At 41.0% G+C, this 20,699-nt stretch overlaps 1 protein-coding gene across 3 annotated transcripts in view; it reads right to left on the reverse strand.

Annotated features, from left to right (window-relative positions):
* rnf150a (ring finger protein 150a) overlaps positions 1-20,533 on the reverse strand; it is a 33,882-nt gene extending 13,349 nt beyond the window's left edge. Inside the window, exons 1-6 of one of the 3 annotated variants that reach the window (XM_027145946.2) lie at positions 19,829-20,531; positions 4,486-4,736; positions 3,281-3,352; positions 2,759-2,841; positions 1,314-1,410; positions 704-896 (exon numbers count right to left, since the gene is read on the reverse strand). In XM_027145946.2, the coding sequence (XP_027001747.1) occupies positions 704-896; positions 1,314-1,410; positions 2,759-2,841; positions 3,281-3,352; positions 4,486-4,736; positions 19,829-20,285 (1,153 nt within the window). In that variant the 5' untranslated portion in view covers positions 20,286-20,531. Of the gene's footprint in view, positions 1-703; positions 897-1,313; positions 1,411-2,758; positions 2,842-3,280; positions 3,353-4,485; positions 4,737-19,828 lie in introns of all 3 variants that reach the window. The other 2 variants (XM_047812134.1, XM_027145947.2) reach the window with 2 other exon arrangements.
* Positions 20,534-20,699: the final 166 nt, after the last annotated feature.

Here is a 20,699-nt window from a genome sequence, read left to right on the forward strand (position 1 = left end):
GGAAGCCTCTGCCCTCAGGCGTCATTGGGCATTGAGGCAGGATACACCCTGGACGGAGTGCCAACCCATCGCAGGGCACACACACACTCTCATTCACTCACACACACAATTTTTCAGAGATGCCAATCCATGCATGTCTTTGGACCGGGGGAGGAAACCGGAGTACCCGGAGGAAACCCCCGAGGCACGGGGAGAACATGCAAACTCCACACACACAAGGCGGAGGCGGGAATCGAACCCCCAACCCTGGAGGTGTGAGGCAAATGTGCTAACCACCAAGCCTCCGTGTCCCCCGGTGGATATAAGTTGTTGCCATAAAATCATCCAGTTTTCATGTCGGCTGAGAAATGTAAAAAATAAAAAATAAGTGTTTTTCATCTATGTTTGATGAAAGGCCATGATGTGTTATCTATACCCAATCAGCAACAAACAGTGCTGCTAGCTCCGCCCCCAAATTCCGATTGGACCAAAATCCTGATTGGACCAATGAATGTTCAGTCTGTTTTATGCAGTCGGAAACGCCAGAGTTAGCTGATAATGAAATCTCAGATCGAATCATGTTTTTTTGGACTAAGTTTAAAATGTGTTTTATTATCTATCTATCTATCTATCTATCTATCTATCTATCTATCTATCTATCTATCTATCTATCTATCTATCTATCTATCTATCTATTTATTTATTTATTTATTGGAGTACTCACTGCTGGCGATGCGGGGGCCGACTTCCATCTGTGTGAGAGACTCGGGCTCGTGGTGAAGGTGTGGCAGGCGGTCCAGCGCCACAGAACTCTCGCTCACGGTCACGTCACTGGCCCCGGACACAGGGTTGGCAGGAGGAGCTCCGACAGACAGCTCGTAGTCAGGAGGCGCGTCGTCAGAGCAGTCTGCGTTCGTCTTCCACGGCAAACAAGAAACGAGCGTTCAATAAACTTTGTGTGTAACGTGAGCTAGGCGCAAACATTTGAAGAAATAATTGAAATATTACTAAACAAGCTGGCAGTTGGTAAAATAATGCTGGTCAAATATTGACTAATGTTTGCTCCATGGCTTGTGCAAAAACAGAACAAGCCAACACCAACATGCGCTAATCCATGTCCTAAACCATCGAGTTACAGCTAATCACTTTCGGGTGGCTGCAAAGGGTTTGGATTCAAATCTGAGTCAAAAACGTGGCCGTCCGTATCCACCGTTCCACTTAATACACTCGTGTTCCGTGCGGCTTGACATGCGAAATAATGCTGCACAAGATATTTAAAGGAATAAGTCGTTAAGACGGATAGGGTTGTTATGACGACAGAGCGACGGGCTTACCGGGATGCCGAGAGCTTTAAGGATATTCATCTTGCACATGGGACAGGTTCTGTGCTCCTGCAGCCACGGGTCCACGCAGTTCTTATGAAACACGTGTCTGAGAAACACAACACATTCATTCATTTCTCATAGCTCTGTCCAGGTGGCGCGGGAAAACGTTTCACTTCGGATTTTAAAGCATTGTCCTACTTTTAAGTAGTTAACTACTTTTAAGAATATTACTGTAGTACGGAAGTCCTGAGTGGCCATACGTTATTAAGTATATATATTTTTTGTTTTGTTTTGTCCTGATAACTTCAATAAAGCAACATCGGGAATGATCGCTTATTCGCTTTTACTTTGATCGGGGACTCGTGTGATCGGCGACTTCCACATAACCGACACTTAAGAAGGAGGCTGTGATGTCTGCATCTTTATCGACTAGCTGTGAGTAATTAAATCGTGGGGTTTGACTTAAAATTGTATAGATGCTGTTTAAAAAAAAACAAAACCGCAAGCAAAAAAATAGGTGATAACTGAAAAAAAAAAAAACATGACTGTATGGCAACAAGTCACATACATTTTAATGCTTAACATTATGACTAGAAACAAGGTACATTTTGAAGTGATTATGTTTTAACTTTCCCTTGTAATGTCTCTTCCTGTTACCGTGTGTGACTACAGCCATTTGTCAGACTGTATATTTATAATCACACCCTCCAGTGTCACCCATACGAGGATGAGGTTCCCCTTTGAGTCTGGTTCCTCTCAAGGTTTCTTCCTTTACCATCTAAGGGACTTTTTCCTCACCACTGCTGCCTGAGTCACCTCAGACTTGCTCATTGGGGATAAATACATACACATTGTGAACTATATATCTCTAATAATAATCTTGAATTTTTTATTCTATTAATTCTTTATATTATTCTTTATGTTTACCTTCTGTTCTATGTTTATGTTCTGTAAAGCTGCTTTGAGACGATGTCTATTATAAAAAAAGTGCCATACAAATAAACCTGAATTGAATTGACTCTGAACGGATGAGACGTCGGGTTTCGGTTTGATATCTTTTGTGAGTTCGGATGCTGGATCTAAACTCCTCTGATAAAACTCCACCTTACCCCTGACCCAAACAGTGCTGTTCCACCCCATAAACCTCTGGCGAGACTCCGCCCAGATCCGCCTGCCACCCGAGTCCGACTCCGCCCCTTTGACTTCATCTCTAACAAGGAGTAACTTTCCTTATTTTTAGCTAGCTCATTTTAAATGATCGATCACCACCGAGGTAGAGACGCCTCCTTGCTGCGAATGGTTAAATGCTGTCCGTTCGTTTTTCTCTCCATGGGGCACCACAGGACACTTAAATCCTAAACCTTTGGTTCGGTATCCTTAATTAAATTTGAAACGTGTGAAGCTCGATCCACGATAATTGAGAGATAGATATGGAAGTGCTAAAGCTTACTTACCGACACGGCAGTATCCTCACGACATCGTTGGCCTTGTAGCCCTCGATGCACACGGCGCAGTTGTCAAACTCGGACTCGGTTTCCTAGAAACAAGAGGCACAGATGCAATTATGTCGACGTGTGTGGATCTGTTTGTTTTGGCTAATGGACATTTCCCAGAAATTGAGAAGGCAGCGACGGAGCGACAGTAAAAGTCACGAAGCATGGCTAATGAGAATAAATGGCACACGAGGCGATCGCTGCAGCTTTTATACACTTTTTATGACATGAAGCACAGAAGGGGATAACGACGGCACTACAGCACCGGGCTACGGTTTCTCACACGACGCTTATACAACTTTCTAAGCATCCTTTTTATCGTTAGAATGAAATAATACAGCTACTATAAAACTGTTCTTCCGTTAGATTAGCGTCTGGATTATTTAAGGAATGTCTACAAAGTGGCGACAGGAATATTTCGTTGCTGATTTACGTCTCGGATAAACGGATAGCAGGTGAAAAAGTGATAAAGACGCACGTCACCTTGTCCCCTTTCCTGATGGTGCGCACTTGGAGCTTGCTTATGGCTTTCTTTGCAGCGTCTCCCAGTCGCCTCTGCAAAACACAAGAGCCGTGAGCTTAAAAAACATTTCGACCGCCACGCTCGTTATTCTATCGTTCATCGTCAAATTGTCCGATCTTGCTATTCATTTTTTGTCTAATCACCCTGTTATTTTTTTTCACCAAATCAACCTAGATTTTTTACATGAAACTTAAAACTTTCTATTTTTTTTCTAATCATCCTTTTATTTTACTTTATTTTGTTTAATTTTATTTAATTTTCTATCTATCTATCTATCTATCTATCTATCTATCTATCTATCTATCTATCTATCTATCTATCTATCTATCTATCTATCTATCTATCTATCTATCTATCAAAATGCCTAATCATTCTGTTAATTCTTAAAACTCCAAATCATCCTCTTGGTTTTTTCCATCTTAATCACACTATTGATTTTTTTGTCAAACCGTCTAATATTCTGACTTTCTAATTATTTTTTTTTTTGTCTAATCGTTATTCAATTTATTCAACTTTTAACTATCGACGTTGTCTCAAAGCAGCTTTACGGGAGTATAGAAACAGAATAAATTATTTAAAGTATAAAATGAAGTTACTTTATAATCTCTAACATCTAGCCCTAGTGATCATATCGGAGGTGAGGAAAATCTCCCTGTGATGATATGAGGAAGAAAGCTTGAGAGGAACCGGACTCAGAAGAGAACCTCATCGTCATTTGGGTGACAGGAAATAATGTCAGTGTAAATCATGTCCTTTCTACAACGGTTTGTAGTCGAGTGGAATTAAACAACCAAGAGTTCCTGAGGAATAAAATGATCCTCTTTATTTATTTATTTATTTATTTTATCTGATCATCCTATTAATTCTTTCGGTCAATTCTTTTTGAATAGAAAAAAGTGACACTGTCTGTCCTCTATAAACTAAAATAAGAAGGATGACTAGTGAGTAATCTGAACCCAATCTCTAGAGCAGAAGTGTCCGATCTGATCCGGACAGAACCGGTACGGAGCAGGTTTTCATACCAACCCGAGAAGAAGCCACACCCGAGTCTATTGAAAGCCAAGATCAACTGATTAAACAGGAGCAATCAGGTGGGTCTCCTGCTCGATTGGAAGAAAAACCTACAAAAAAGACAAACACACACCCCCCAGCTGATTGCATGTACCTGGTTGCGGTCGCGTGCGTTGGCGTAACGGAACCGCTGGATATAGTAGAAAACGAGCCACGCCAGAGAGATGATCATGAGCACGATGAAAGAGATGGAGACGAACACAACGGAGGTTCGGCTCACGTACTTCTGCAGGTTGCGAGTGCCGATGGTGATGTGCATGATCACGCTTACGTTCTTCTCCAGCAGTGCGACAATATCTCGCCCTTTTGGCTCTGGGATCATGATGGCCACCACGTCTCCTGTTCCTGAACCACGATACATGAGGAACATTAGTAAAACATACACCTCAAACACACTGTGTTTTATTTCTTCTTTTAGGGTGATGTATTGTATATCGGGGTTAAGAGGTTTTATTATAGAAAATGAAGCCCAGCGCATTTGAAAACAGGGTGAATATTAAACCGCCATCTAAAAGGTACAGCCGCGAGTCCGACGCCGCTCAGTTCTCAGGTAGCTAACGGAGAAGATCTCTGGAGTACTGTACATCTGTGCTGATGCTGCTAAGATAAAAATAACCTGCTCTGGGAGATCACTGTGGTCACCAGCGAATAATAAGAATCATGAACTGCGGACACGGAGGTGCCGAGACGGGACAAGCGTACACTAATCCCCGTTGTTCATGCCGATTTATTCCCGTGACAACAGCATCTCTTGTCAATCAAGTATTTTCCCATGTGGCTCTCAAAAACAATGGATTATGAAATATTGCAACTTCCGTGAGACCTGGAACGATGACGCTAAACCATCTACATCATTGAGGCAGCCGGTATAATGTACGGTATTTTCCGCACTATAAGGCGCACCTAAAAGCCTTACATTTTCTCAAAAATAGGCTGTGCGCCTAATAATCCGGTGCGCCTTATGTGTGCACTGAGTTCCAAAAATCTGTAAAAGTGGTGTTGTACTTTGGTAAGCGCTCCGTTCGATTGACTGTCGGACCATTTCCCGCTGACACAGTGACATAATACATACACTACTTACACTGGCAGCGATAAACCAATCAGAGAACATTACGTAATACGTACAGTACGTACGCTTACCTCCGCCACGCCTCCGGTAGGTATACTACCGGTATGTTGCAAAACAACATTTGTTTCTTCCTAACCATTATGCGCTCCACACTCCAGTCCAGTAGGTGGCGGTAAATGCACCTTAAGTTGGTTTGCCATCCGCCAATAAAAATCAGATGCTTACGAGGCACAATACAAACTACAGGCTACAGTTACATGGTTGTAAATGGGAATAGAGCAGCTGAAAGTATTCAACATCAATGTATCTATGGTTCGGAAGTGGAGGAAGCAAGAAAATGTACTGTGCCAAGTTAAGAAGACACAGTAATATGAGGACTTTGATGGATTTGTGGAAGAAGATTGATTAAAAAATAATGTGTGTGTTGTTGAATAATAGAATAAAGTTCAACTAAACTCACTGTTTTGCTTCTGTTACCTTTTTCTGTGGACCGTATGTTTTAGCACGCGCCTTATCATACGGTGCGCCTTATGTATGGGTTAAGTACAGAAATAGAGCCCGTAATTAATCCGGTGCGCCTTATGGTGCGGAAAATACTGTAACTAAACATAACTATGTTTTTTTTCTTTCTTTTATTCCACTAATTAGTCATTGTGTACTAATTTGCATAAAGGCTTCGATCAAAACACCGAACTTCCAAAGAAGTCAAAAAAATCTGACGTGCTAGACGGCGTTTGTGGAAAAACACGAGTCTTCTAAGTGTTTTGAAGGAGTGTTTTCTGGTAAGATGAACTACTGCTTGTCCATCAGAGCTATGTATAGGGGAAAATGCACGAGGCTTTTAATTCAAAGAACACCATCCCGTCTGTGAAGCACGGTGGCGGTAGAATCGTGTTCCAGGGACGTTTCGCTGAGATAAAGGGAACAGAAAACAGAACGTCCTTCCTCGTGAGTGGCATCATGAAGAAAAAAAAGACATTGACGCAAATCATCACCCGGAAAGTGACGGTGGTAACGATTAATAACGATAATACAGTATGCTAAGACGTTTGTTCTGCATTAGAAATAACTGAAGTTAGCCTTCGAGTGTACTTTCCATGATGCAACTCGAGCCTTAGGAGTCTCTAAATTCTAGCATCCCATTATCCAAAGAGAGATATTCTAAAATCCCAACAACAAGGCCATCCTTAAAAATATTTTGGTTTGCAGCAACAGTAATAAATAAATAAATAAATAAATAAATAAATAAATAAATAAATAAATAAATAAAGGGTCGGTGGGTAGGTCGGTCTATATATTTTTTTTCAAGTTTCAGTGTAAAAAAAAAGTATAATATTGGTGATGGTGATTACGTAGGTATGACTTTAAACAAATTAGCATATCGTGACGTCACTGAGTGGGTCTTCAACCCGTGCCTTCGGGCACATCATTGCAAACCTTATTTTGATGCTGGACACAGTTTTTCCAGAACTTCGTGCCAAGTTAAAGCGTGTCGAGCTGTTTTAATGTATTTTTTAGATGTATTATGTTGCCCGAACCCGTATGACATTGAACGGTGACCGCGAACATTTTGTTTACTGCAGCCGCAGCCGTCATTACGGAGCGTGAACCGTTGACTCTGACAGTGAATGAGAGAATGAGACGAAGCGAACGTACAGGCTGTAGTGTGACATCCGGTAACCAATAGTGTAAACATAGATGACGTCACAGGTTTTTATTTAAAAGAAAGAACGTAGCCTTCGTTTGTATCTAGGCCTAGGCAATTTCTATATTTACAATACTTACTAAAATATAATTAATATTATTATTATTATTGCTTTTGTATTAGTTTTTTGAAGAGTAAAAAAAAAAAAGGTCGGTCTTAACGCAAATTTACAACCGGCAAATCGGTCGAACTTAAAGCAAAAAATAATAAATAAATAAATTTGAATCGGTCCTAAATTGACAGGGTCGGTCGGGTAATGGCAAACAAGAAAATTTTTAAGGATGGCCCAAAGTAATAAAAACAGCAACATCAAACTACACCTGGCCAAAAAAAAACTCCACCTTTTGCTCCACCGAAGCTAAAAATAACCACAATCTATTTAAAGTCATGGCTCATTGGACAGCCCCGGCGGGAGAGGCTCTGCTTCGGTTCGTCAATCGTATCCTCCATTCAGCATTCACAGCGGCGTAGAGATCGGGAGCGATTCCATCACAAATTTAGACACCGAGGTGTCCCCAAAGAGCCACGTAAGCACCCTCCATAGCCTCCTAAAAGCAGAGCACAAAGAGGAAGCGTCATCCAGCTGCCTAATGAACGATCAGTAACGCACAGGCAAGCTTTAAATCTCTCACACCTGTTACAGGCTGGCTGGGTGTGTGTTTGTTGTGAAGTCTACTTGCTCATTTATTCAGGCAGAAATCAGAAGTCAGAACTGAAGCACAGAGGAAAGAATCTCCCAGCAGGTGATTATCAAATCTAAAAATATCTCCAGGCAGTGAGAGACCAAACAGAGGCACATGATCCGCCGGTGTTATCGTGCTGTGCCTTTAATGCCTTTATGTAATGTTTCCACTCGGGTGAACAAACACCGTGCTTCTGGGCTGCGGTAATGAGAGAGCGGTCGAGCAGAAACACGAGCACGGAAAGGTGATTAACTGGAGTTTTTAATTGAATGGTGAAATACAACATGCTACACTGGTAGACATGAAAAAGCACAAAAGCTCCTGATGATTTTAACGGGTACTTCAGGATTATAACGTATCCTAACTGTCACTAAATTGCGATAAACATTTTAACTGCTGACTTTATAAACTTTAGAAAACAAGCAAAGCTGCATAGGGAGAGAAAAACTCTTCAAGATGTGCTGTTCTACGAAAATAATCACCACTGAGGTGAAGCAGCGTTTTAAAGGTGATTATTTCCCGATAACAGCACAAGCAGACATCTTTTGTCTATATTAAACCACAGAAATGTTGTCTGAATTTTATTGTTTATTGCATTTAAGAATGACGAATGACTCGTTACAGACAATTACTCATCATCTAACGACCACATGACCAACCGGAATGAAGAATTGAGCAACGCTCTCATATACAGTGTAATGACTCAATGATGGACATTTTCGGAAATGAGTTTCCATTTGCTTTAGTCTACAAGTTGCACATTGAAGACTTGGCACAATAATAATAACTTAGTACCCAATACTATTAACCTACTATTTACATAGTCTAGTAACCCTATTAGTGAAATAACAAACAACGCTGAGTTCTGTACCAGCTGCGATGCAAGAAAACGAACTTGCTGCAAACCAAAAATCGATATGACATTAATACGAAGATCATGTAGGCGATAAAACGATAACGATATGTATCGCGATAGACACGCGATCGATATCAATTAAAAAAGTGTTCGATAAAACGTTCGATTTTTTTTATTCTTCGTCGGGAAGAAAACAGAGGTTGCGAAGCAAGTTTGGTTGCATTAACAAAGGTACTCACTCTCTGGTAACCTAGCAACGTAGGGAGCGACACGCTAACAGCCAATCATGTAACAGTATCATGTTCAGTTCCGCCATATCGTTGTCTCGTGCTGGTCTGCTGGATTCCTCTTCAGTAACCGGCGACTGATGAGCAGAAAATGAGCCGCAGCGAGCGAGGACATTGTAAATAAAAGAGGAAAAGTCTTACATTTTCTTTCATTTTGCAGCTTAAATGTTAAGAGATAATAATTAAGTGTTCATTGTGACTTTAGACTTATGTTTACATTATAATTATTTGAGTTTTCCTCCTGTTGACATTTCTGTCTTAATAACTGAGGGGATTCTGATCAGAGTAAGGTTAAGTTTAAAATAAAAAGGTTGAAATGTAATATTTCATAAAAAAATATCAATATCGATATCGACCATTACGAGACACTGATATTGTGATACAGTTTTCAGCCATATCGCATCAGCCCTAAGATCATAATATAACTAACTTTTGTTAAACAACTGCATTGAAAATCATGATCTTGATTCATTCTTCGTGTATAAATCACGTAATGACTGATCACTGATCCAGAGACGACGCACTCGACTTCAAGCCCGAAGAGCGGAAAGTCTACAGAAGAAAAAGAGAAGAAATGACGTCGGAAAGCTGTGAGTGAAATTCGAATTGTGGAATAAACAAATGACAAACTTGGTCCTGAATACAATCAAGTAAATATTAAAATCATAATTACTAACCAGTGACTAAAAAAGTATGAATGAATAAACACGGTGATTGAGTCACTGTCTCAGTGACACATGACACAGGAGTGTGTAGACCGATTTTCACCCACGGGCAGTTACTCTGTTATTATTGCAACACAAATGAGCAGTGGTTCCAAATTCAGAAGAGTCTTCATACACAAACATCTACCAGCAACCAAATGCACCAAATACCACTCTGAGGTCCAGTAAAGTACAAGATTTATAAATACTTAGGCTTGAGGACAAGGACTTGTCTCGGATTTATTAACATTAATCCGTGATATCTGGGAAAAAACCAAGAAAACGCACCTTCAAGTTAGCCTCCTTAACCCCATAGCTGACATGCCGTGACATGCGACGTGCTCGGACATGTCCGCTCAGAGGTAAACAAAGCGGTATTTCTTACCTACACATGAGTTTTGCAGATGTACAGTATTTGCTTGTTATATCTAAACAGTTCTCTGTTTTTGAGAAGGTAATTATATCACATTATGGTTAGCTGGCTAGATTGTTGCCATGGAGGCATGCAAGATGTTCATCTTGTAGCTTTAATGTATGAAGCAGCAGTAGCCACAGCCATGTGTGCTTGCTGGACATAAAGCTCCAAAACCATGGGGATTGTTATCCACCTTTGCTCTTATACAAGAACCTTCAGTCTTTTTGGAGGGTTTTAAAAACTAGATGATGAAGTGGTGATCTGTGGTCTTTAGCAAGATCATTTACTCGTGTCAGGTGAGAAGGTCAGGTGCAGTTGCTGTTCTGGTTCACCCCAAAGGTGTTCACTGGGTTTGAGGTCGGGGCTTTGTACAGTACAAGACTTAAGTTCTTCCACTCTGAACCTGGCAAGTCGTGTCTTCATGGAGCTGCTTTGTGCACAGAGGCGTTGTTATGCTGGAGCGGTTTAGAGCTTCTTAGTTCCATCAAACTGAGAACATTCCAAAGAACCTGGAATCCATTCCACGGAACTTGAAGCTTGAGGCAGGGGACGTTTTGGATGGGGCGTTATCCCATAGGGCACAAACACACGCAAAGACACACCCATTCTGAGGCAATTTCGACATGCCTATCATCCTACAATGTGTCTGTACTGGAGGCAGAAACCAGAGTAATTTAAGGTAAGCCTGGGAACCAAAAAAGTTAAGGTAAGCCTGGGAAATCCCGTGTTATAAAATGTTACTCTGTGATCGTCTGTTTAATCTAAGATGTTTCCGTTAGAAGTTAAGTCTCTGCGAATGAGTCAAATGATTGATGAAGCCTGGAATGTTTTGAGGCCAGCGTTTATCCGACAATTCCTACACGAACGCCAGCTGCATGCTGATGTGTAATAAGGCGTACTGTAGCATCCAATACATGAATTTGATTTTCCAGACTCTCTAAGGCCATCTGCTAAATAGCTAGAGATCCTCCCATTCATTACAATCCTCATCATTAATCTTTAAGTGCCCTTGTGTTTATGTAACGCTTAGTTGTGTAAAGCTGCTTTAAACCAGGCCTGCTTCAACATGAATGAATGCACTTAAGGCCCAGAAGCTAAGCTTTGCTCGATGTCCAGTCCACTTCAGCCAGGCAAAACGCACAGTGACTTCACAGAGAAGTCGGGTTTATTACCGAGACGTTAACGTTGACGGCATTTGGCAGACGTCCTTATTAAGCGCGACTTACATTTTTTCTCATTTAAACAGCTAAGCAATTGAGGGTTAAGGGCCTTGCTAGGGCTGGGCGATATGGCCTAATATAAAAATCCCCAATTTTTTCACAAAAAAAAAAAAAAAAAAAAAAAAAAAAAAAAGATTTTCGATTTCAATTGATTTTTCCTGTATATTTATTTACATACACCTGAGATCCCAAGGTCCGTCTGCAAAGTGCAAAACCCGAAAAGCGGTCTGTAACTTCACTGTAATACACTGTACTGTCACCGAATTCAGCTCACACATCACTGATGTCCTGATAATTATATTACAACACTTATTTGGGGGAAATGTCTTTTTGTATAATTTTTTTGATTTTTCATATAAAAAAAAACAATACAGTATTACAGTGAAGTTTATTGACTGTTTTTAAAGTATTCACTTTTCGGGTTTTGCACTTTGTAGACGGTCCCTTGGAATCTGTCTCTTAGGTGTTAGCACATAGAGACTTCTGTATTTTGTCCAACGCAGAGGAAAGTTGATTTTGAGGGAAATTGGGTTGTAGCTGCCTCTCTACATTACTACGATAAAAAAAAAGAGGTGTTATTTGTGTAATAAGAGCGTTTAGCTCAGGAGTTATTGACTCGGGAAACACACTTTGCAGCGGGGTGACGCCGCAAAACAGAACCAACTCCATGTGACAGATGACACTGTGCCTTTCTTGGGAACGAGTTCTTCCCTGCTCGCTGCCATGCTGTTTGTGTATCTCTATGGCAAATGTGTGGGGTGGGGGTGGGGTGGAGTGCTGAGCCCATTCGAAACTACGGGAGCCCAGAGGGGATTGTCAGCAGATGTTAAAGAAAAAAACGATTTTCATTCAAACAAATCGATGTAAACTACACATTCGAGTTAATCGATAAAAACGGGTTAGGGTTAGGTTTATCGCCCAGCCCTAGGTCTTCCTCAAAAAAACCTAGAGTGGCAGCTTGGTGGCCCTGGGATTTGAACTCACAACCTTCAGATTCAGTCCAACACCTTAACTACTGAGCTACTACTTCTCAGGACAAACAGAGTGTTAAGCAGAAATGTAACACCTCAGAGAAGACGGATACACTGAGGTGTTGTTGCGATACGTCGTATCAGGCTAGTTCATCAGGTATCTCTTCCCTTCTCTAGTTCTCTTCTCTCCTCCATCCCCTTGTTGTCTTCTCTAATTGCCTCTAGATCTCTACCTCGTCTTCTACCGTCTTCTCTTCTCTTTTCTCCTCTTCTTTCCCTTCCGTTCCCTTCTTTATGATCAAGGTTGCTTTATTTAACTCGCGCACTGAAGACAAAATCCGAGTTGAAACGTCCAAAAAGCTTGCTACGTCGTGAGAATATGTATTAACAAATCATCTACGATCATATCTATGACTTTATAATCATTTGTTTTTAACTGATTTAAAATGTACTAAAAGATTAGAAAGGATACGTTGAGTGGTTTACAGAAAGAGAAGTTGTTTAAGGAAAGAAAGTTTGAGGAGAGACTTAGATTCGAGAAGCCATTACAATATTTCATGGTTTAGAGTAGAATTAAGAAGAGGATTATTTAATCATAGCGCTCATAGAGTCGATATAACACTCCATGAAGACACACACATTAATACCAGACACACACATCAGGAAGGTGCGGAGTAACCAAGCCGTCCTCGGGCTGAGGAGGGAGTAAGACGATGTACAATGCCTTAGTGTTCTTACTTATGACATGTGACCACTGCTATTGATTAGCGATGATCGGGGGGCTCATAAATACGAGTGCTGGTGGAGCTCGTGAATGTGAGTGTTAGCTGTGCGAGTGTTCGCAAACAGAACGCCTTTGTGTGCTTCGCTACAGGTGGCCCTCTGTAAGGGGGCAGACGGGAAGGTTTTTACAGCGGGAACGTGCTAGGGTGAAAAGGAAACTAATCAGTTTCCATAATAGCCTTGTGCTGTTTCTTCTCTCAGCTTCCTTTTAGGTCATGCTGTCTGACTTAGTCCAACTTCACCACACAGCACACTGCTCCTGCTCAGAGACAGGAGATAGAAAAGTGTGTGTGTGTGTGTGTGTGTGTGTGTGTGTGTGTGTGTGTGTGTGAGTGAGAGAGAGAAAGATGTTCTCAATCTCTCTATTGAACATACCGAGTCTGTCAGAACTCTCTCTCCTCACCTACTTATAACACAGCAGACCCCCTTCGCCCCACCAGGAGCCGACACACACGAGGGCTTCGGTGTTGAGTGTCACACTGCTCAAAACTCAACACCTCACACACACAATGGCCTCAACACACATCAGCCAAGGAGGGTCTTACTCTAATGCTGAAGAGGAGGGGTGTGTGTGTGTGTGTGTGTGTGTGGTGGTGGGGGGAGACAAGAGAAGAGATGAGATGATAAAAGTAGTGATGAATAAAGAAGTGATGGCTAGAGTAGAGTAGAATAGAGAAGAGAAGAGAAGAGACCTCCATTTATACAAATTACATGGAGCTGCAGGTACACGTTGGATTCGCAGCGTTTGGATGCCAATGTACGTTCACAAAGCCATGCGCATTAAGTGTAAAGCAACATTCGCTATTGTTGTTGTGTTTGCCGCTGCTGCGCTAACGTTGCTGGGAAAGATGAGACGTATACAGTGAGGGAACACTTGGCTCTGTGATGGTTCTCTAGCCCATGGAAAGGCAAACCGGTTCTTCTAAGAGAGCCTTCTAAGAAAAGGTTTGCCTTTCCATCGGTTAGAGAGCCGTCACAGAGCCGAGTCTGACGTCACTGTATACGTGTCACGTTACACAGCAACGTTAGCGCAGCAGCGGCAAACACAAACACAACATCAACAATGGTGGATGTTGCTTTACTGTTAATGCTCATGGCTTTGCGAACCTACATTGGCATCCAAACGCGGCGAATCCGACGTGTACGTGCAGCTCTGTGTAATCTGTATAAACGGAGGTTGTAATCGAGAAAGTACATAACGTTATTTTATCATTAACACAGAAAAATGTTAGCCTTAGCATGTAGCTACCTACTATCATGTGTGCTGATAATGTATCATATTGCGGTAAAGTAAAAGTGTATTAAGCTCTGAACCTCAAACAGTGATGACGATGTGACGACAAACCTGCATCGACTGCTCGAATGACACTTCAAATCACGGAAACGTAGATCCAATAAAAGTCAAGTTTATAAATAAAACGTGTAGCTAGCAAGCTAGCTAGTTATTTACTTTTAGAATTTATTTTGTTCAATTTTGTAGCTAGTTTAGTTTTTGAATTTAGCTCGTTAAATTTGCTAGTTTTTTATAGTTTCTTACCGAGTTGTTACATTAGCTTTTGTTTTGCGATTTTGTTTGTTAAATTAGCTATTTTTTTTTTATAGTTTCGGAGTTTGTTAATTTACTTTAAAAAATATAAACATGCTTGTTTATTTAAAAAATTAAGATATGGCAAAAGAAATGTGTGCCTTGGCACTCCTATTATCGGGGACAGTGTTGGCTCAAGCAGTTCTCGATGTGCAGATCAGGGTTCAAGCCTCAACACCGCCAAGCTGCGCCTGATGGGCCCTTGAGCAAGGCCCTTATCCCTCACTGTTCCAGAGGTGCTGTATCATGTCTGACCCTGTGCTCTGACCTCAACCTCCAAAAAAAGCGGAATATGCAAAGACAGTATTTCACCGTGCTGTAATGTATATGAGACAAAATAAAGGCTTCTTCACATCTGAGTGATTTGGGTTTACACTCTTAACCCGTTTTGACCTGCTGAGCTCTGCTCCTGAAGTCAATCGCATGCTCCACAAACTCAACAATCACCACATCAGCTCATAGCGTAATGGCACTGAACATGATACTTTACATCAAGAAATTTCCCAAGAGGAAAGAATGTGTGTAAAGAGTTTAAAGTTTGTTAAACTCAGCTTTGCTCATCAGGTTATCGCTCAGGCCCAGAATCACCCAGTCAGGAGTGAAATCCAGTCTCGGGGTGGCGTGAGAGCAACAGCAGCTTCAGCAGTCTGAAAGCTCTGAACCCGTTCTAATTGGGACTCCAAGTCGTGTCACAATCATAATGTCAGGAGGATGAATCATGCAGGCTGTAGCAATGCCAGAGACTTTCTCACCATTCAATACAGATTAGACACATGGTGAGAAATGTGGAGAAAGCTTTCAGATTTAAGCTCTGAGAAGACTAAAATCACTCTCACTCACTCACTCACTCACACACTCACTCACTCACTCAAGACCACAAAGAAAAAAGAAAAACGAAAAAGAAAAAAAGAACAAAAAATAAAAAAAAAAAAAAGAAAAAACACAAAAAAACTAACATAAAAAAAAAAAAAAAAAAACAAAACAACAAACACAAACACATAGAAAAAAGCACAACGAAAACACGAAAAACCAGAAAGAAAACAACACAAAAGAACGGAAAAAAAGAAAAAAAAAAAGAAAATCGAAAGAAAAAAAGAAAAAAAAGAAAAAAAAAAAAAAATAAAAAATAATAAAAAAAAAAGAAAAAAAAAAAAAGAAAAAAAAGCAAAAAAGAAAGAAAAACAGAAAGAAAAAAGAAAAGAACAAAAAGAACAGAGAAAGAGCGAAAAACGAACAGAGAAAAAGAGAGAAAAAGAAAAGAAAAGAAAGAAAAGAGGAGAGAAAAAGAAGAGAAAAAGAAAAAGAAAAAGAAAGAGAAAAAAAGAGAAAAAGAAAAAGAAAAAGTAAAGAAAGAAAAAGAAAGAGAAAGAGAAAAAGAAAGAGAAAAAAAGAGAAAAAGAAAAAGAAAGAAAAAAAAGAGAAAAAAAGAAAAAAAAAAAGAGAAAAAGAAAGAGAAAAAAAAGAGAAAAAGAAAGAAAAAAAAAGAAAAAAAGAAGAAAAAAACGAAAGAAAAAAAAAGAAAAAGAAAAAAGAGAAAGAAAAAACAAAAAGAGAAAAAGAAAGAAAAAAAGAAATAAATAAAAAAAAAAAGAAAAAGACAGAAAGAAAAAAAGAAAGACAAAAAAAGAGAAAAAGAAAGAAATAAAGAAAAAAATAGAAATAAAGAAAGAGAAAGAAAAAAAGAAAAAGAGAAAAAGAAAGAAAACAAGAAAAAGAGAAAAAGAAAGAAAAAGAAAAAGAAAGCAAGAAAAGAGAAAACGAAAGAAAAACAAGAAAGAAAAAAAAAGAGAAAAAGAAAGAACAAAAAAGAAAGAAAAAAAAGAGAAAAAGAAAGAAAGAGAAAAAGAAAGAAGAGACAAAAAATAGAAAAAGAAAGAAAGAAAAAAAAAGAGAAAAAGAATAAGATAAAAAATAAAGAAAAAAATAGAAAAAAAAGAAAAAATAAAAGAAAAGAAAAATAGAAATAAAAAGAGAAAGAAAAGATAAAAAAAGAAAAAAAAAGAGAAAAAAAGAAAGAAAAAATGAAAAAAAAAGAGAAAAAAAATAGAAAAAGAAAGAAAGAAAAAGAAAAATAAAGAGAAAAAAGAAAAAAAGAAAAAAGAAAAAGAAAAAAAAATAGAAAAAGAAAGAAAAAGAAAAAAGAAAGAATAAAAAAGAAAAAGAAATAAAGAAAAATAAAAAAGATAAAAAGAACAAAAAAAAAGAAATAAAAAAAGAAAAAAAAGAAAAAGAAAAAAGAGCAAAAATGAAAGAAAAATATAAAAAGAAAGAAATAAAAAAGCAAAAGAAAAATAAATAAAAAATATAAATAAATAAAGTAAAAATCAAAGCAATCAAAAAGAAAAGAAAAAAAGTAAATAAAACAAAACAAATATAAAAATCAAGATAAAAAATCACTCAAAACAAAATCAAAATACTAAAAACACAATACACAAATACACACAAATAAACACAATCTCACACTCACTCACACACAATCTCACACTCACTCACACACAATCTCACACTCACTCACACACAATCTCACACTCACTCACTCACACACAATCTCACACTCACTCACTCACACACAATCTCACACTCACTCACTCACACATACTCTCACACATACTCTCACACATACTCTCACACATACTCTCACACACACTCTATCTCACACACACTCACACACTGTTACACACTATCTCACACACACTCACACACTGTTACACACTGTCTCCCACACACTCGTGATATTTTATCAATTATGTAATACAAATATTTTTATTTGTGTGTGTTGGCTTATTAGTTTTATGTACGGTTTGTCAGTTCTCCTCTCCTCTCATTTCCTCTGTTTGTAAAAGGAAATGCACCTGAACAGCTATCACCTGAGTTGTGTACATTATGGGGTAGTGTGTGTGCTGCTACTAGTGTATCTGATCCTGGTGCACTGATAGTATTGTTAAATACTGTGTTCCCTATACTGCTTTCTGAACATCTACCATGTGGGCAAACAGTCAGAGACTCAAGCACTAAATCTTTTCTGTAGAGTGTGTGTTATTCATCCTGTAGTTTAATGGCTCACAGGAGAGACACAGGCCGAGAGACACGGGCCGGGAGACACGGGCCGGGGGAGACGGGCCGGGAGACACGGGCCGGGAGACACGGGCCGGGAGACACGGGCCGGGAGACACGGGCCGGGAGACACGGGCCGGGAGACACGGGCCGGGAGACACGGGCCGGGAGACACAGGCCGGGAGACACAGGCCGGGAGACACAGGCAGGGAGACACAGGCAGGGAGACACAGGCAGGGAGACACAGATTGTAACAGATGAACTGTAACAAACACAATAAGACTGACGCAGACAGTCTGCATCAGGCGGACAGAGACAGATGGACTGTGACAGACAAATCCTGATATGGGGACCGTGACATACAGACAGTAACATATAGACAGTGACATTCAGACTGTGACATAAGGACAGTGACTGACATACGCACTGTAACAAAAGAACCCTAAAAAAGGATCCTGACATATAGACAGTGACATACTGACTGCGACAACTGTGGAGCATGATATACGTGCTGTGACAAACAGACTCTGAAATAGGGACTCTGACTTGTGTGCTGTAACATAAGGACAGCAACATAAGGACAGCGACATAAGGACAGTCACATACGGACTCTGATATAGAAACTGTGGCGTATGGACAGTGACATACGGACTACGATATAGGTACATCGACAGTGATGTACGGATAGCAACGTAAGGAAAGCGGTGTACCGACAGCGACGTAGGGACAGGGACGTACCGACAGCGACGTAGGGACAGGGACGTACCGACAGCGACGTAGGGACAGGGACGTACTGACAGCGATGTAGGGACAGGGACGTACCAAGAGGGACGTGGGGAAAGGGTCGTAGGGACAGAGACGTATCGACACGATGTAGGGACAGGGCCGTAACGACAGCGACGTACCCTACAGCGACGTAGGGACACTGGCGTAGGGACAGGGATGTACGCACAGTGACATACGGACAGTGATAGAAGGGACAGTGACACAAGGACAGTGACAGACGAGCTCTGATACAGGGAATATGACATAAGGACTGTAAACTCAGGGACTGTGACTCTGATATAGACTGATACAGACTAATCACAGGACTAACCATGTGACCCAGTTACAGACTAATCACAGGACTAACCATGTGACCCAGTTACAGACTAATCACAGGACTAACCATGTCACCCAGTTACACACTAATCACAGGACTAACCATGTGACCCAGTTACAGACTAATCACAGGACTAACCATGTGACCCAGTTACAGACTAATCACAGGACTAACCATGTGACCCAGTTACACACTAATCACAGGACTAAGCATGTGACCCAGTTACAGACTAATCACAGGACTAAGCATGTGACCCAGTTACAGACTAATCACAGGACTAACCGTGTCACCCAGTTACAGACTAATCACAGGACTGACCATGTCTCCCTGTTACATACTAATCACGGGACTAACCGTGTCACCCAGTTACACACTAATCACAGGACTAACCATGTGACCCAGTTACAGACTAATCACAGGACTAACCATGTGACCCAGTTACAGACTAATCACAGGACTAACCGTGTCACCCAGTTACACACTAATCACAGGACTAACCGTGTCACCCAGTTACACACTAATCACAGGACTAACCATGTCACCCAGTTACACACTAATCACAGGACTAACCGTGTCACCCAGTTACAGACTAATCACAGGACTAAGCATGTGACCCAGTTACAGACTAATCACAGGACTAACCATGTGACCCAGTTACACACTAATCACAGGACTAACCGTGTCACCCAGTTACACACTAATCACAGGACTAAGCATGTGACCCAGTTACACACTAATCACAGGACTAAGCATGTGACCCAGTTACACACTAATCACAGGACTAACCATGTGACCCAGTTACAGACTAATCACAGGACTAACCATGTGACCCAGTTACAGACTAATCACAGGACTAACCGTGTCACCCAGTTACACACTAATCACAGGACTAACCGTGTCACCCAGTTACACACTAATCACAGGACTAACCATGTGACCCAGTTACAAACTAATCACAGGACTAACCACGCAGAGCACTAAACCCCAGAGACAGCAGTCTCACCTGAATGAGGCATGGTGATAGTGTCATTAGTGTTACTCGACCCCACGTTATAGATGACCACAGCGGTGGCGTTAAGACTTGCTGCGTGGCGGATTTTCTCTTTGTATGTGCAGTTTCCTTTGGCTATGAGCGCTATCCAGGGCCCGTGTGCAGGCTGAGGTGTGGGGAACCTGGTGCTGGAGTCACAGGCCTGTCGGTCGTGGCCGGGCAGCGGGATAAACACCGGGCCCCGGGCCTCTCTTTTGGGCGAGTGCTCGCCGTAGCGGCCACTCTCGGTCTTCTCCGTCTTCAGCTCGGCGGTGGCCGGGTCCTGGTAGCTGATGTTGACGAATGCGGTGTACCACTCCTCCTTCTCGGCCACGGTGAAGTCCAGACACAGCAAGTGCACGAAACAGAACGACAGCAGCCAGGTGGAGAGCGCCAGACTCCGGCACGCTTTACTCACAGACATGGGCATGTTTACGGCTGCACTGTCCCCCAGATCAGCGCGCCGCCGCCGGACAGCTCACCGCGCTCAGCTCGCTGAACAACACAAACAGGAAACTAATATCTCCTGTTTTTATACTGGGGAAATATCTGTTATTACACTCGATAAAGTGTCAACAGTTTATGACAGTAAGCCCCGACTCGCTCGACACTATTGTTGTGACTGAACTACAGCCGGTTGTTGCCAGGTATTGCATTAACTTTACAAGCGCAGGCGGTGACACGAACGCGTCAACGGAGCCGCCATGTAAGTGAGGGCAAATTTCCGAGTTGAGGAGGAAATCGATGCGTTTACGAAAAGCTGGGAACTCGGAAACTCGTATTCCCAACTTTAGATTCTTTAACTACAAACAAACAAATAAATGAATGAATGAATGAATGAAAT

This window comes from Tachysurus fulvidraco, chromosome 4 (genome assembly GCF_022655615.1).
Source record: "Tachysurus fulvidraco isolate hzauxx_2018 chromosome 4, HZAU_PFXX_2.0, whole genome shotgun sequence".
Lineage (NCBI taxonomy): Eukaryota > Metazoa > Chordata > Actinopteri > Siluriformes > Bagridae > Tachysurus > Tachysurus fulvidraco.